An 18,602-nucleotide genomic window follows, 5' to 3' on the forward strand; every position below is an offset into this window, starting at 1 on the left:
CCAGCATAGTTATATTGTTTTGAATTATAACATGCCGTTTTGAAACATCCATCCATCCATTATCTTAACCGCTTAACCTGTTCGCAGGGTCGCGGGGATGCTGGAGCCTATTCCAGCAGTCATTGGGTGGCAGGCGGGGAGAAACCCTTAGACAGGCCGCCAGGCCATCACAGGGCAGAAATTCATCCTCTGCATTTAACCCATCCTAGCTGTGTAGCGAGGAGCAGTGGGCAGCCGCAGTGCAGCGCCCGGGGACCAACTCCAGTTCTCCTTTCCTACTGCCTCGGTCAGGGGCACAGACAGGAGAATTAACCTAACATGAATGTCTCTGATGGTGGGAGGAAACCAGAGCACCCGGTGGAAACCCATGCTGACATGGGGAGAACATGCTCCACACACAAAGGACTTGGGAAGGCCTGGGGTTCAAACCCAGGACCTTCTTGCTGTGAGGAAACGGTGTTAACCACTGGGCCACCATGGTGCCCCTTATGGCATCCTTAATGTCAGACAAATAATATCAAGAATGCTAAAGGAAGAGAACCTCCAAGTTCTGACTTGACAACTTTATCAGCCACAGCCTTAGTCCTTGTTTTGGCACTCCTATATACAAGAACTTCAAATAACAGTTAACAGTATTAAGAGCTCAACACTCAGACTTCGTCACCAGAAATGTTATTATCCACATCTGAACAGTTCATTTTATGTCCGTGCTCTAGCAAGTTGCCACAACAGTACGGTGCACAATATGGCTAATTTTATCCAAACTGCCAGTTCTTGCCTTCTCAACCTTTACCTCATTAGCCCGAGTTGCCCTCTCGGTGCCGTGCACTGCAATGAGCTCAACTTTCATTGAAACTCTGTCAGGTTTTGAAACATGCAGCGAATTCGGGGGGGGGGGGCAGCCACGAACTGCCACAGCCGGGACGCGAACCCGTGTTACCCGCACCACAGGCAACTACATTAACCAGTCGATTATAAGGTCCGACCCATTAGCCAAGGGCTAGCGAGTCTACCCATCCGTGATCGTTACATTGCCCCCCTCCTTCGGGAAGTGTGTCCCTGCGCATCAGCATATCAGCTCCCTCACACCTCTGGGCACACATGTTTCCGATGGCCTCACCATCCCACTCCTGACCCCAATGTAGCGAATCCAGAGCGCAGCCGCGAACTGCCACAGCCGGGACACGAACCCGTGTTTCCTGCACCACGGGCGACTGCGTTAACCAATCGACTAAAGGGTCCGACTCATTAGCCAAGGCCTAGCGAGTCTATTTATCTGTGATTGTTACATCATTACGTTATATTCTTTTTCTGGGTTCAGGCCCTCTAATCAAAGAACATACGGAGGGCGGCCATTCTGTGATGGTGCCACATTTGTTTAACAAAAACAGTTCAAAGCCCTGCACTAAAGCAATTCAAATCTTTTTTTTTTATGAGCAGTCCACGGTCCTTAATAAAATCGTAGCAGTGGATGAAACAGTTTGAAGCATTCCTAAGGATTAACTCACACTAACATGTGTGTCAGCTTTTCGCTAGACTTCTCTGTCTGCAGAAACACGCACCTACACATAAACCGGCAGTCCATTGCACACATGTTCCTCATTGCCCAGATGAGACACTCCCCATCGTCCCTACGAACGGATGCCCACACCATGCCCTGCCAGCCATATTCACACTTAGGCATTCATATACCTTCTAGCATGTTCAAATGTTCTCATGTGTCTGCATTGTTGTATAATACTGTCTATTTTACTTTAGTTTCTTTCAGTATTTCCACACAACATTTTATGGAAATCAAACCCCTGACATATTTCAGTCTGGGGCGGTCATGCTAGTGCCCTAAAGATAAACACAGCTTGTCAGAGGACCCCTTCCAACACTGGTGACCGTCCAGAGCTAGCTAGCGACCCTGGCAGCTAACACCATAGCTGGTGCCTGACCTAAATAGTGACTTGTTGCTGGGACACTGTCCAGTGTCCTGTCACAGCACAAAGAACAGTGGGAAGCAGGACAGATAGAGTGCCAATCTTCCTTCCCAACATGCACACTTCACTGAGCACACAGCTCCAACTTGTCCCTTTTTCCCAGCCTGTCAAACACCGGCAACTGCCAAAGTGTTTTTCCAAAACAAGCAGAGGACGTTTCAACAGCATGACTGTCTGTGAGCAGATTCTTTACAAGGGTAAACCAGGTCTTCTGGCCAGGTTACGCCTATGTGACTGAAGAGTTCATATGAGGTCTGATTAGTGGATTACTGGATCACACGTAGGCAACTGCTGGAGCTACCACGTGTGGAGTCATCTGCATTGCTGTGACAAGTTTTTCGAGGTTTGCAGCAGTTTGGACTTTTAATACTCCATAAACATGTTGAGTATCTATCCATCCATCTATCTGTCCATCTGTCTATCTATCCGTCTATACATCCATCCATCTTTCATCTATCTATCCATCCATCTATCTGTCTATCCGTCTATACATCCACCCATCTTTCATCTATCTATCCATCCATCTGTCTATCCATCTGTCTATCCATTTATCTATATCTATCTATCTATCTATCTATCTATCTATCTATCTATCTATCTATCTATCTATCTATCTATCTATCTATCTATCTATCTATCTATCTATCTATCTATCTATCTATCTATCTATCTATCTATCTATCCATCCATCTGTCTATCCATCTATCTATCCATCATCCATCCATCTATCTATATCCGTCTATCAAAGCCTGTCTGTTTGCTATCTGTTCATCAAAACTTCCATCCATATATCTAAGGTGCACAAAGGAAATGTCTACAGTGTAGAGGAGCTCAAGCAGGAGTCGTGACAACTTTCTCTTTCGGCTACACAACGTGCACCATTTATTCCTTCACCATTACAACAACAAAAACCCGCACAGTGGAAGTGTATCACTGTAAACCCGAACCGAGAAAACAGCAGCTGTAAACAAACGTTCCTACTAGCTCAATAAGGGGAATTATGTATCCCTATAACCACTACAACAGCATTTGTGCCACAGATAATCAGGCCTGAAAGAAGTGATTTCTGTATATGTACAAAAACACATGCATTTATTTCTGACTGAACCTTGACCTTTTCCCAGACCAAGGTGGACCAGACCAAAGCTGCATTAGATGGGAGTGTGCAGAGGTCCCTCCCCTTCACACCGAAGTGACCAGGGAGAATACTGAGCTAAGGGCCAGAGTGAAAAGAAAGACGAAAGACTTAGCAATGACGAATAATGGGGGGGTTAAAAAAAAAAGGGGGATCAAACAGTGTGGGGCAGGAAACAGAAAAAGGATCCCCGGATCAATGAGAGGAGGAAAGAGAAGGTGACAGAACAAGAACAGAAGAGGAGGAAAAAGGGAAGAGTGAGCTGAAAATCGGTGAGAGGAAAAGAGAAAGGGGGGGGGACCCCCCCCCCCATAGCCTATTGGCTTTCAGCACGGTCGGCGGGGCTTTGATCATGCAGCGGTATGAGCGCTGAGGTGCAGCAGCAGGGGGGCGGCTCACCGCTGCATGCGGCTCCACTTTATAGGCATTCTGCCCCAGCCTTAGCCGGGAAAAGGTTGGGGGGGGGAAACGCCAAAATAAGGAAAATCTGGGCAGTAATGAAGGAAAATACACTGTCAGCAAAAATAAAGAATCCCTGCAGGTTACGGAAGACTGAGACGAAGACAAAAAAAAGCACTTATGTATGAGCCATGAAGGAGACATCTAGACCAATTATGCTGCAGATTTTGATGGGTGATATATTGCTGGTATCTGTGATGGGTTGTTTTCTTTTTTTAGTTGATTTTATCTTGTTTGAACTCAGGTTCAACATTGGCAAGGAGAACGATTTTTGGGTTTTTTTTTGGATCCGGCACAGACGGGTGGGCTTCCTCTAACATACCTTCGCGACAGACTACTGAGCTCACTTTTAATATGACAGGTTGGCTAGGGCGCTGAGACACATAAATCATAATCACTGTTATTATGGAGAGAGAGAGAGATACATTTGACAAATGATCACGTATTCATTGCAGTGGTCAAAAAAAAAAGAAAAAAAAATTACAGGGAATTTCCAAGCCAGAAGTAAAAAGTACTTTTGACAGTTTAAAAGGGAGTTTCTCAGTCAACGTTTAGTCCCACTTCTGTCAATCAACTCACTTGAGCGTAACATGAGAGAAATGTGCAAGAGAATCAAACGGCCTGCACCCTTCCCAAAAAAAATAAAAATAAAAATTCCGTCATTCCTCTGTAATCTTGACAGAAGTAGTCAAATACCAACTGGCGAGACCACATTCTAATCAAATGCCCTGAAACTGAACCTCCTGCTTCACGCAATGTGTGCTGGCCTGCAGGAATCCACGGTTTAGAAGCTTAGGCTCTGGCAGCAGGCAGTGCCCTATTGGCCTCCACGTATTTGTTTAATCTCAGAGAAAATACCTTAATGGGGCTCACGCTCTCTGCCTCGGATTTCAACAATTCCTTCTCGTATCCTGCGGCAACCTTTATGCCATTTGGAAATAAAACCTTCTCCGGTGAGTGGATTGCAATACCCCGAGCTTATGACCAGCTCTGAATGGGAACAATGGCCGAAGCACAATTGAGAAAGGCATCTGATCTGTGCTCGTTTAAAAAACACAACTTCCCAAACCTGCGTCTGAATCTGTGACTGACTGGTGGAAATGCCCTTTCTGAAGACTTCCCGGTCTCATTGTTCTGTAGTAACTTGATGAGGGCAGAGACGGGCGAACCGTCGAAACTCAGACCCGAATGGTGACGACAAATTCAGCATCTCACACGTCGTGGTGAGACCTCTGACTCGAGATCACCCTGAACTAGCAGGGCCAACGCCATCAAACCTATCTGCTCATGAGTGTCTCGGTGTATGCTGTCGTTTAGAGTGTATGCTGATTTGTGTGAGTGTGTGCGTGCATGTGCTGTTTAGAGGTGAATCCCCTGTTTCGACAACCCCATTTGTCTGACTGGTGTCTGAGCCGAGGGCATGAATGGAGAGAGAGAACAGAAGCCTCCTTTGGACAGCGTCTTCCCCGGGTCCCTGACACACAAACAGTTCTGTATGAGTGTGACAGAAATCTACATGGGGACAAAGGCTGTGGGTCCCCCCACCCCAAAAAAACACACACCCCATGCCCCCTGGTTCTAAAGCTGCACAGAGTACCCCCCCTCTCTCCTCTCCTTGCATCTATCCATCCATCCCCCCCAACCCCCTCCTCTCTCCTCCTGCAAGCCCCAAACCCGGGGCGCAGTGCTCCCTCACCCCACCGCTAAGAATTCCCCAACGTGCAGCGGCGGTCCTCGTTGCCATGGTGACACACCAGCGGCCGCCAAAGCCTCTCTCAGCCTCTGAGAGCTGAAGAGCTGACCCCACTATCCCAACCCCACACCGCCCCCCCCACACACACCCTTCCCTAAAAATTGCCCTTTGCTTCTCCCCTTGAATCTGTCTGCTTCTTCTTCTACACATTTTGAAATGCAACAATGATGTGCCAGTGCTTGCATGGCGGAGTCTGACCAAGGAGGTGTCATTTCATGTAAACACTTGTCAGCGTTTCTTGAAATAAACTATATGACCTTGACAGATCATTGATAAACCGCATACCCGGTTGTCATGTTTATTATAATTTGATAAAAACATATCAGAAAAGAAGATTAAGTGGCTTGTCAGGATGTACAGTTTATTATTGTGAGGTGCGTGTTGCACCTGACATATTTTGAAGCTCTGACTGCCTGGCACTTTGTGGCCAACATGCCTCGGCACGGACCCCAGTTTCCTTCCAAATCACATTATGGCATCAAATAACTCTGGAGTCTATGGCACTTGGCATGCCAGAGTTGACAAGCAGTGCAAAGTGATCCTCGGTAATTTCCCTGTGCAAGTCTGCAAGTCATTCTGTTACCTTTCATAATGTCTGCATCCTACTCTTGTGTGTGTGTGTGTGTGTGTGTGTGTATATGGTGTTATTTACTGCTAAATGCACTTATTTGGGGTTTAATGATGAAGAGGGAGAATGCCCCTCATCTCTTTGCAGTGGGGCAACTGTGAGGAGATATTCTAGATGATTATCTTAACCGACCCGTCAGGACTCGAAGCGGGTGAGGTCATCGCCTCATTACTCTGCATGCCTGGCATGCTGCTCTGGTGGTGTCTAAGGCTGTCAATCTTTACATTGAAAACAGGCTCAGTATATGGCAACGTTTCATAGTTTGCGGACAGCCTTTCTGCAGAAAAAACAAAAAACAAAAAAAAACAGTCTTGATATGAGATCTACCTGCAACAGAAATAAACAGGGGTTGCAGGTAGAACACTGACCCGGTGCTTAAAGGGGTTGGATTGAGCCCAGGCCACCAGCGTGTCAATCACCTGCTATGTGTCCTGTTCTAGTGCTCTTGAGCAAGAGGCTAAACTCCAAATCTGCTCACTGACTGTTAAGTCACTAGGTTGGGTTATTGACCAGGCAAAGCAGGTGACCGCCCAAGGGCCTCGGACCTCAAACCCATGGTGGCCTCGGACCAGGTTCACCATGTGTCTCTGAATTGGTGTGTGTTGATTTGATTCTATGCACATTTTTTGGAGGGAACAGGCACCGTTTAAGCCCCAAAAGCCAATGAAATAGGGGCCTTGAGAGGGGCCCTGTCTACTCTGTACATCCACGATGAAAAGAGAGTAGACAATTGGTCAGGTTGTTGGGGCCCATGGTGCATTTTCACCCTGGGCCCCCCTACCAGATTAATCCGGCTACGGTCACTATGGATATGAATGTCAGCTGCAATACACTGAAGAGATCATAAAAGATAAATTACGGCAACGCATCTGTCAACACAGAAGATGAGTCGATTACTGTCATGTAATCTCCACGACGGCAGAGCCAGGGGATCAAGTCTCTGAAAGTTTCTCAGGTGAATCAACACAATCTCTGGGGTAAGAGCTCTTCCTAGTACATAGGTAATTCAATTCTTGAAGAGCTCAACAAAGATTGCAAAGACAGCATAATTCACCTTAGTCCCACACCAGCCACGCCGGCTGACTGCCATACAGGGCTGGTGGGACTAGGACGCCTATTGCCGAGTCCGGTGTTTTAGCTCCGCTATGGAAATAAGAAGTTAATGAGCTGTTCTTAACGCTTGCGGCTGTGCTATTTTGAAACGCACGAATCAGTGGTCCGCCAATCACTTCACATTCTTGTTAAAGCAAGAAAACAACGCCGCTGCAAAAACATTTCGCCCCAAGTGCCGTGCGGTTTCTACTCATTTCAAAAGGAAAAGGAAAACCCACCACTTTTTAGAAACTGCGACAGCTGACTCGAAGCCTTTCGAATGAATTCCCCTCGAGGTGTGCTTGGAGGAACATCTTGGTTCGAACACCCCTTGACATCTTCAGCAGAAAATGCGGCTGAACCTGTTGTTCTGTCAACCATGCACTCGTTACATTGTGAGTTTAATTCTGGCATACATCCTTAGCTACATATGGCATGACAGTTTTTATTCAGTCAAGTATGAACGACACGGCCGTCCGTGTGGCGTGGTGGTCTATTCCATTGCCTGCCAGCACAGGGTACATCGGTTCGAATCCCCGTGTTACTGCCGGCTTGGTCAGGCGTCCCTGAGGACACAATTGGCCGTGTCCGTGGGTGGGAAGCCAGATGTGGGCATGTGTCCTGGTCACTACACTAGCGCCTCCTCTGGTCGGCCGGGGCGCCTGTTCGGGGGGGGGGCTGGGGAATAGCCTGACCCCCCCCCCATGTGCTACGTTCCCCTGGGGAAACTCCTCACCGTCAGGTGAAAAGAAGCGGCTGGCGACTCCACATGTATCGGAGGAGACATGCGGTAGTCTGCAGCCCTCCTCGGATCGGCAGAGGGGGTGGAGCAGCGACCGGGATGAGTGGGGTAATCGGCCAAGTGCAATTGGGGAGAAAAAGGAGGACAAAAATAAAAAATAAAAAATGAACACCACAAAAAATAAATAGTGAAATATAAACTACAGAGACTTGGATATTAAACCTAATTGCCCCATTTATTGAGGAAGCCGACAACTGGGTCTTAAAAAAGTGATGGACAGTAAGTGTAGAAGTTAGAAGCAAATCTACTCTAACTAACAGCAGGCCTATTAAAACAGAACTGGACAATAGGACTAAAATGACCTCCATAAGAGTGACCCAAACATACAAGCTTGGACCTTTCCGTCTCGCCCTCTCTGTAAATCAGCTGTCCCACAGCTGTACACCCTTTTACAAACTTGACATTGGTTTCCACATGAAAGAAGCATTTCGCATGGATCTGTTATTACCTGCTTTCTTGTCAATGCTTGCTTGAGGCGTAAAGATGAAGGATATTGTAAACCTCAACCAGAGGCAAGTGTTTTAATGCTCACATCATATTAGCGGTGGGAACATAACTGCCTTTCCAGTACAAGCCAGGAGTGAGAATGCAAGTTCAGCCAGGAGGGCCACACAGCGGGCCAGCAGGAGTCCAGTGCTTTGCTCATTTCACCTTTTTTCACTATCGTGTTGAGGCCATAATGAGGTCACTGTGCCAGCAAGGAGTTGTGTGCATGGTTATCGTGTGTTTCCATTAGCGTTGCCGCTGAAATCAGTGCTAGGAAATCCTACAGAAAAGCACAACAATGACCACAACAAACGATGCCTTGCAAAGGTTCATGTAATGCACATGCAGCGCCGGCACCGGTGTCTCCTCCACGGACCACAACGAGGATGAAGACAATTTTCCCTAATTGTTTTCAGATTGAAAACGAACAAACGCTTCCTCGTTGCAATTTCACTGCACGCTGTAGGATCAGTTCAGGGTGTAAGGATGGCACCGTAGGATATCAACATCGTATCAAAGACGGTTCCCTGGAGAAAGACGCACCAGAGAGTGGCGTCTCTTTCCCAGGTGAATGTCTTGGACCATATCACATGTGGCGTCACTGGATGTGATGGGAATGTAAAACACCGACATGATTAAGGCCTCCCACCGGCACAATCTGGCCATGTTCAGCGCGGCTATAAAAAGGGTGCCAAAAATCCGGAAATGAGCACAGTTAAGAACTGTTATGAAACTTATGAAAGCGCCCTTGGAATTGCCCCCCCCCCCCTTTTCTCCCCAATTGTCGGTTGTACCCGTCCAACTTCCCCACTTTTGTAAGCCATCCCGGTTGCTGCTCCACCCGCTCTGCCAATCCGGGGAGGGCTGCAGACTACCTACCACATGCCTCCTCCGATACATGTGGAGTCACCAGCCGCTTCTTTTCACCTGACGGTGAGGAGTTTCACCAGGGGGATGTAGCACGTGGGAGGATCACGCTGTTCCCCCCAGTTACTCCTCCCCCCTGAACAGGCTTTCCATCCGACCAGATGAGGCGCTAGTGCAGCGACCAGGACACATACCCACATCTGGCCTCCCACCCGCAGACACAGCCAATTGCGTCTGTAGGGACGCCCGACCAAGCCAGAGGTAACACGGGGATTCGAACAGGCAATCCCCGTGTTGGTAGGCAACAGAATACACCAAAACGCTACCTGGACGCCCTTGGATCAAAGTATTTTAAGATGAATCAACTGCAGTATTTATTAGATATCCCTCTGAATATGAGTTAACTGCTAAAGTAAACGTATACTATGGACCCTAACAAAATTAAAACCCCAAGTCTACAATTTACAATTTAACATCTTCAGTCAAAATGAGGTAAGGTATCTACAAGATTCTGGGGCTTCCCGGAGGCTCAACAAAGACCAAGGCACCATGTGTTGCATGTTGCCCCCTCATTCTTAACCCTGTCTCCTTTCCCTTTTCACTGACCTTTCAACTCAAGCGGTAATTGCAAAATAAATAAACACCACCAACATCTCCTCACATGTGGTAAGACCACCTCCCCCATCCCCCCACCGTTCATCCACAAAATATTACCAAAAAAAAAACATGACCTGGCGGGAACTCTGCTGGTTTCATTGGTATAACTGAGCCGTGAGCATGCTCTCTATGATGTACAGCTTCTCGCCCCACCTTCAGAGGACACACGTTTGGCACTCCTGTTAATTGGAATGGACTTGGGACAATAAGTCTGTCTTTTTTAGAATGGGAATTAGATTACAAGCACCCTGCTCGGCATCAAAAAATGCTTGAAGTTCACAGTGTGCCGCTCCTCCGGACTATATGAACTATTTATGAGGCCGCCAGTTGTCCCTCACCCTCTTCACAAACACACATAAGAGATGAAAGCTTTGTTTGTGTTAGACGGCTATGTTATGAGGCTGGTAATTCCCAGAAAATTTAATAAAGAGTCGCAATGGGTCTAGTGGAACGCCGCTGAAGCCAAGCACTAGGAGCCGCCAACTATTCTGGGCCGAGCACGGACAGCTAATTCAGTTACCATTAAAAGCATGTGAGGGGCTGGGCTGCAAGGCCCAAGCCAACATGAAAGCTCACCAGAATTTGATGGGTTGATAGGTGGACATCACCATGTGAGATGACCAGATTAAATTTCCAATAAGACCTCAGTGTGTGTGTGTGTTTGGATTGTGCGAGAGTGAGAGATCATATTACCTCAGCGTTTATTCGCCGTTAATGAGCCTGACATATGAATGTTAAAACTTTTCCCAGAAGCTCAAGTGGCAGCAAGTTGGTGCTTGTTTCACATTTTACTCCAGTGCACACTTACAAATCAAGAAATGTTGATTCTTGGGGAAATTTCTCTGTAATATTAGCTAATCAATCATTCTTTCATAACCATGATATGAGACACAGCCGGGGGCAAAGTTTTTGTAAGAAGCGTGCCTAGTATGTAGACCTCAGATGAACATCTGCTGGAGCGAAAACACTTCAGATACTCCCCTGGGTTTTCAGCAACTGATGCAAGTCAACTTTGATACAACACAGGCATTTGGCTTATCACGGGAGTGCACGCCTTTAAAAACACAATGCATATCCTGACACGTGCTCACATCATCTCATATTAGCCCATCTCAATATGCAGTAAAGAAACAATGAGGGCCACAAAGGGGCTTGTGAATGTGTTAAGTTGGAGCTAAGCGGAGTGCAGTCACATGGATTTCCTTACTGATACAACAAAATGGGGGCTATGATAAATGTGAATGCACTAAATACAAAAAACAAGATTCATTTTGATAGCTTCCAGAGCTCATCATATAACAAGTTAACACAATTCACAAGACCAAAGAGAGGAGAGTTTGGTCTCATCTTTTGCCACCTTTTTGTTGTGGCATGGGCCCCAAAAGAATGGGGCGGGAACCTTCCTTGAGAGGGAACAAATGAGGCCATTGTTGCCATGGCAACCACAATGATGGACACAGACAATGGATTAAGTAATGGCTACCCAGTAAGTATCAGGCGAGCACTTTTATGAGACCTGTTGAATTCAAGTGAGATGTGTTTTCGGAGCGGGACAAGAGCAAGCCATAAACATGTTTTAAAGCTTAACCATTAACTTTAAGTCCCACACTTTTGTGGAAGCGAATTACTGCAACAAACATGACACCCAACAGATCTGCTCTTGTGAAATACTATCAATCCAAAATAAGGCCTAACGCCTAAAACGTCATGTAAATAAAAGTCAAACAAAGGACTGGATCTGAATGAATGGGTGGAGCAGTAGTATACTAGTGGACAGAGTAGTGGAAGAAACATCAGATAAGAACGTCTCTTGTTTGAATCCCTGTATTCATGCAGAATAGACAGTTTCCAACATAAATAAAGGGTGAAAGTATGAAAAAGAAATATAGAGACTCTTACCGGTGACTTCAATTTTCATGGTGGCCTCAAGAGGTCTGTTGTTGTCCAGGTCCCTGCTCAGTTTGAGCTCACCGGTGTCCTGATTCAGGATCAGCAGATGCAGCTCATTACCTTCAGCAAAGCTGTAATGGAGTTTATCAGACACATCTGGGTCCTGAGCCGGCACCTTTCCAATCACACCTGTAGGAAAACTGTTGGACCTGTTGGTGACATAGTTGTTGAAAATGATCTCAAAATCCTGTAGGACAGGGCCATTGTCATTTAAATCCAGCAGTTGGATGTGAACAACAGCCCGGCTAACCAGTGGAGCTGAGGTCGCCTGTACGATGATGGTGTATTCCATTTTGGACTCGTAATCTAAGTCTGTAAGCGCGATGAGATCTCCATTAAAAATATCCAACTGGAAGACTTCAGGAACATTCCCCTCCACTATCTGGAACAGAATTTGTGCATTGGTTCCCTCATCAGGGTCTGTGGCAGTGATGCGTGCCACAATGGAGCCCACAGGACTGTTTTCCACCACATAGACATACATTTCATCTTTTTCGAACACAGGCGCATTGTCGTTGATATCCAGGACGGACACCTGGATCTCCACCGCCGCTTTGAGCGGGGGTACACCCTTGTCCACAGCAAAGGCCTTGAGATTGTAGGTCGGCACATTCTCCCGGTCCAGTTTCCTTGCTGTTCTGATGATGCCAGAATAAGGTTCAATGAAAAAGTCCCCATCTCCATCATCTCCACCCTGGAAGCTATAGCTGACTCTACCATTGGAGCCAGAGTCTCGGTCAGAGGCAGAGATCTGGAGCACACTCGTATAGACCGCTGCATCTTCAAAGACGGTCCCCTGGTAAATATCATGAAGAAACTGAGGTGTGTTGTCATTAGCGTCCAGAACGATGATCTCCACATACGTGGTGTCAGATTTCTGAGGAATGCCATTGTCCCGGGCAATAATTGCTAACGTGTATGAGGCCTGATCCTCATAGTCAATCTCTATTTGTGTGGTTATGGCACCTGTGTCAGGGTGGATCTTGAACTGTGGTACATTGTCCTCCATGAGGTAACTGATGCGTGCATTCTCTCCGGTGTCTTCATCTGTTGCACTGATAATGACCACAGTGGAACCAACGGGACGGTCCTCACTGAGCATTACCTGGTAGTTGGCGCTCTGGAACACAGGCCGGTGGGTGTTAGCGTCAGTGACGTTGATGTAGACCTGTGCTGTATCCTGCCTTGTCCCATCTGAGGCGGTAACAGTCAGAACATATTGGCGCTCCTGCTTGTAATCCAGCGGCAGCGCCAAGGTGATGATTCCTCCGGCACTCTGACTCGTGATGGAGAACCTGTTCCTTGTGTTGCCACTTGAGATTTGATAGGTCACGACACTGTTGGCATCTCGGTCAATGGCCGTGAGCGTCAGAACACTGGTCCCCACAGCGGCATCCTCATTGATCTTTAAGTTATACAGTTTCTGAGTAAATGTCGGAACATTGTCATTCACATCTAGAACGGTAACGCTGACACTTGCTGAGGATGACATAGCAGGGACACCGTGATCCACTGCTTCCACCCCAAAGGTATAAAACTCAGTTGCTTCCCTATCTAGCTCAACACACACAGTGACCCACCCAGTGCTGTTGTTGATAGTGAAAGGAAAGCCTGGGGCCGTGTCAGTCAGTCTGTACTCCAGATGAGAGTTGTCACCAGAGTCTGCATCGATAGCCTGGATGTGGATCACAGAGTAGCCAACAGCAACGTTCTCCAGTACAGTGGCCTGGAATGGCGTGCTGACAAACATGGGGGCATTGTCATTCACATCCACGACTTGAACCACCACCAGCCCTGTGCCATTGATGAGAGGAGGCCTACCTCCATCCTGTGCCTTAATGCGCAAGTTATATTCCCTGATCGTCTCATAATCCAGCAGGTTGATGACATCGATTACCCCTGTGGGGGAATGAATATAGAACTGGCCCTTGACATTGCCACTGATGATGCTGTAATGAACTTTCGCATTATTACCCTCGTCCTTGTCTGTGGCTTGCACCTGAGCCACTCTGGTATTCACAGCCACATTCTCCAACACCTGAACCACGTACCTTTTCTCACTAAACTGAGGGTAGTTGTCATTCTCGTCCTCCACAGAGATGTAAACCGTAGCTGTGGCACTACGGGGGCCCGGATCTTTCCCCTGGTCATTTGCCTCAACTATTAGCTGATACTGGGACAAGGTCTCTCTGTCTGGCCTAACTCTGATTTTAACAAGCCCATTCCTGCGGTCGATTTCAAAGCCCCCCTTGTCGTCCTTCTCGTTGACAATCTTGTATATCATGTTGGCATTGGAGGGCGCGTCGCCATCTGTAGCCCTGATGGTCAAAACCTCAAAACCCACTTCCACGTTTTCCCTGATGCTGACCCTGTACTCGGTCTGCTCAAACACGGGGCTGTGGTCATTGGTGTCACTGATGGTGATGGTCAGATAGGCGGTGGCAGACCTCTTGGGTTTGCCACCGTCTGTGGCGATAACTTTGAAGACGTGCGTGTCCTTTATCTCCCTGTCCAGCGGCTGCAGCGTTGTAATGCTGCCGGTCTCCAAGTGGATCTGGAAGTAATCGTTGGACCTGCTGTCAAACAGGGCCTCCATGTCGTATTCCAGCCTGCCGGCGTCGCCGTCATCCGCATCCAGCGCCTTGAGCGTGATGACGCGCGTCCCCGCGGGCTCGTTCTCGGGCACGGACACCTGGTAGTTCGGCAGCTGGAACTGGGGCGCCGCGTTCACCGCCCTCTTTTTGCGCCGAACCCCCAAACGGGCACTTTTTGCAACACCCCCACGACCGACGGGTCGCAGTTTGAGGCGCGCAGTAAAGGCGGCGTTCCCAGCGTCCCCCACCTGGCATATGACATCCAACTCGCCCCGCTCATCGGACCGCAGACATGCGTTACCAGAACTGCCGGAAGCGGTGGTTCCATGCCCCGCTACTTTGCAGGGTGAACGTAAATGGCGGGTGGAGCGGAGGGAACGAGGTAAGCGTCCGTAGACGTCCAACGACGCCAAGTCCGCCGGGAGGCAACGAGATGGCACCAACTTGGAGCGAACGTTCACGTACACGTCCGACTCTCCCCGGGGGCGCCTGCCTCTCCGGCGCTTGCTCCGACAGCGGCGTCCGTGCAGAAACGCGCTGAACCGCATCAGCGCGAAGTCGTCCGAGGCGAGGTGTCGGAGGCGCACGTAGAGCGGGACGGGGTTCCCGGGCAAACGCGCGCAGTCCGGCTCCCCGGAGAGATAGACGACCCCGTCGTGCCGCTCGACACCCAGCACGGAGCGCGCGTAGCCGGGGGTCAAGGCTCGGTCCACGCTGTAAATCCAACCGGGTCCGACGGAGACGTTTGCCAGCGCGAATCCCGAGCGCAGGGTCTCCGAAACGTGGAGGTCAAAGCATCCGAAGGAGGACGCGTGTAACAACAGGGTGCACTTCCAAAGCCAGAATGTGTGCGCGTCCATGGCTCAGATGCATGGTATCTGCGGAGCGGCACTTAAAAAGCTCGTGGCTGAACTTGCCCTCTCCTCCGCGTCACGCCAGTCCGCTCCATGCTGCAAGTTCCAAACGATGTGACGATCGCATCGCATCCCCTCTGCTGCTTCTGGGATTAACAACCCCCCCCTTCCTCCCTCCCCTCCCCTCCCTTCAACCAAAGTCACGCACCCAACTTTTCTCAATGAATGCCTGGGACCCCCCCCCCCCAAACCAGGCCTACAACACAGTCTATGGAAAAGTTTAATGAAGGAGTCGTTTTCAGACCCCCGCCCCCCCCCTGCACTCAACGTGGCATTAAACACTAGTCAACCTCATGGAGGGAAAAAAACGTATAGTGCCCAACAACACGGACGTGTCTTTATGATATTACACACAACTTTCATGACCTTTCAAAATACTTTTTTATCGTTAAATGTAATTATAATTTCTTTCAGGCCTATAATAAGCTGTATTTGCACGTCAGATAAGGAGCGTATTCAATTTAACAGCCCAGTGAGTTCTGCTGGACCCACTCCTGATTTGCATCTTCAGCTCAGAACTTTTCAGAGTTCACAACTCTTTAAAAAATAAATCCGAGATTAGGATATATACTATATAAGCATTTATATGTAGTGTAACAGATATTACGGGCTAACTTTTCTAATCATCCATTACTGCATGAGTTAAACGAGCGGCTTAGTTGTACTCGGATGGAAAAGTACATTGCTGCCACCTAGTGGAAAGATATCGACGCTACATGGAGATGAACGGTCCAATTTCTTCGCTGTCAAAATTGGGAGGGTAAAAACTTCAGTGCTCCGTTCGTCTTGTTCGGTTTCACGCTCCAGTAATAAAACAAGTCATGCTTCATAATGGGCGGCTATAAATGTTGGCGAATAATGGGCACCACCTAAACGCTCTTACAACACACTTAATATTTGCATATATGCCTTCTATTTTTTTAATAACTATTAACATTTCAGTTAAATGTTAATAAGGAAAGTTAGATGTCTAGAGGCAGCGAGAGAGGAGGAAGGGTAGGAGTGTGGAGGTGATCTGAATTTTGAATGTTGGCACTATGACTGGTAAGAGAACTGGGGGGAGAATTGGCTGATATGATGGAGAGAAGGAAGGTAGATAGGCATACTGTGTGTGCAAGAGACCACATGGAAGTGGAGTAAGGCCAGGAGCATTGGACGTGGGTTCAAACTCTTCTACCATGGTGTGGAAGGGAGGAGAAATGGAGTACGGATAATCCTGAGGGTAGAGTATGTCAAGAGTGTGTTGTAGGTGAGAGTGTCGGACAGAGTGATGAGTATGAAGCTGGAAATCAAAGGTATGATGATGTTATCAGCACATATGCCCCCCAAGTTCGGTGTGAGATGGAAGAGAAAGAATTCTGGAGTTGGGTGAAGTGGTGGAGAGTGTATCCAAGAAGAAGAGAGTGGTGATTGGAGCGGACTTCAATGTTCAATGGGCATGTTGGTGAAGGGAACGGAGGTCTTGAGGAGCTGATGGGTAAATATGGTGTCAAAGAGAGGAATGTGGAAGGACAGATGGTAGTGGATTTTGCGAAAGGATGGAAATGGCTGTGGTGAATACATATTTCAAGATGGGTGAGGAACACAGGGTGATGTATAAGAGTGGAGGAAGGTGCACACAGATGGACTATATTTTATGCAGGAGGCAATCTGAGAGAGAGTGGAGACTGCAAGGTGGTGACAGGGGAGAACGTAGCCAGGCAGCATCGGTTGGTGGTCTGTAGGATGACTTTGTAGATCAAGAAGAGGAAGAAAGTGAAGGCAGACCCAAGGATCAAATGGTGGAAGTTGAAGAAGGAAGACTGTTGTGTGGAGTTCAGGCAGGAGTTAAGACAGGTACTGGGTGGTAGTGAAGAGTTGACAGGTGGCTGGGCAACCACTGCAGAAATAGTGAGGGAGACAGCTAGGAAGGTACTTGGTGTGTCATCTGGACAGAGGAAGGAAGACAAGGACACTTGGCAGTGGAATAAGAATGTACAGGAAAGTATATGAAGGAAGAGGTTGGCAAAGAAGTGGGATAGTCAGAGAGATGACGAAAGTAGACAGGAGTAAGAGAAGATGTGGCATAAGGCGAAGAGAGAGGTGGCGAAGGCAAAGGAAAAGGTGTATATCGAGTTGAATGAGAGGTTGAACACAAAGGAAGGAGAAAAGGACTTGACTGGTTGGCTACACAGCGGGAGTGAGCTGGGAATGATGAGCAGCAGGTTAGGGTGAAGCATAGAGATGGAAATATGCTGACAAGCGAGGAGTGTGTCGAGAAGGTGGAAGGAGTACTTTGAGGGGCTGATGAAATAAGAAAATGAGAGAGAGAAGGTTGGATGATGTGGGGATAGTGAATCAGGCAGTGCGAGGGATTAGCAAGGATGAAATGAAGGTAGCTATAAAGAGGATGAAGAGCGGAAAGGCAGTTGGCCCTGATGACATACCCGTGGAGGCATGGAGGTGTTTAGGAGAGATGGCAGTGGGGTTTTTAACTAGATTGTTTAACACAATCTTGGAAAATGAGAGGATGCCTGAGGAGTGGAGAAGCAGCATACTGGTGCCGATTTTCAAGTATAAAGGTAATGTGCAGAGTTGTAGTAACTACAGAGGTATCTGGACAGGTCTATTGAAATAAATGTTTCATCACTCACGTAAGTGATCTCTTCAGTCTCAACTGACTGCAGTTGAGACAAGTTGTGACCTTATAAACAATACAGTGGCATAATGACAGAAAACAATGATCAGATTCATATGCAACATGCCATGACCATATTTTTTTTACCTGGATTATTGAACATGCATAAAGACATAGAGGTGTGTATAAAGTTGATCAGCCACAGCATGAAGATATGGGAAAGAGTAATAGAAGCTAGGTTAAGAGGAGAGGTGACGATTAGTGAGCAGCAGTATGGGTTCATGCGACGAAAGAGCACCATAGATGCGATGTTTGCTTTGAGAATGTTGATGGAGAAGTATAGAGAAGGCCAGAAGGAGTTACAGTGTGTCTTTGTGGATTTAGCGAAAGCATACGACAGGGTACCGAGAGAGGAGGTGTGGTATTGTATGAGGAAGTTGGGAGTTGCAGAGAAGTATGTAGGAGTGGTGAAGGATATGTATGAGGGAAGTGTGACAATGGTGAGGTGTGCAGTTGGAATGACAGATGGGTTCAAGGTGGAGGTGGGATTACATCAAGGATCGGCTCTGAGCCCTTTCTTGTTTGCAACGGTGATGGACAGATTGACAGACGAGTTCAGGCAGGAGTCTCCATGGACTATGATGTTCGCAGATGACATTGTGA

General features: G+C 47.8%; 1 protein-coding gene across 1 annotated transcript in view; it reads right to left on the bottom strand.

Annotated features, from left to right (window-relative positions):
- The window catches only part of LOC130114448 (cadherin EGF LAG seven-pass G-type receptor 1-like), a 94,919-nt gene extending 79,651 nt beyond the window's left edge, over nucleotides 1-15,268 (bottom strand). The window contains exon 1 of the mRNA XM_056282330.1: nucleotides 11,764-15,268. Coding sequence (XP_056138305.1) covers nucleotides 11,764-15,268 — 3,505 coding nt within the window. The remainder of the gene's footprint in view (nucleotides 1-11,763) is intronic.
- Nucleotides 15,269-18,602: the final 3,334 nt, after the last annotated feature.

This window comes from Lampris incognitus, chromosome 6 (genome assembly GCF_029633865.1).
Source record: "Lampris incognitus isolate fLamInc1 chromosome 6, fLamInc1.hap2, whole genome shotgun sequence".
Lineage (NCBI taxonomy): Eukaryota > Metazoa > Chordata > Actinopteri > Lampriformes > Lampridae > Lampris > Lampris incognitus.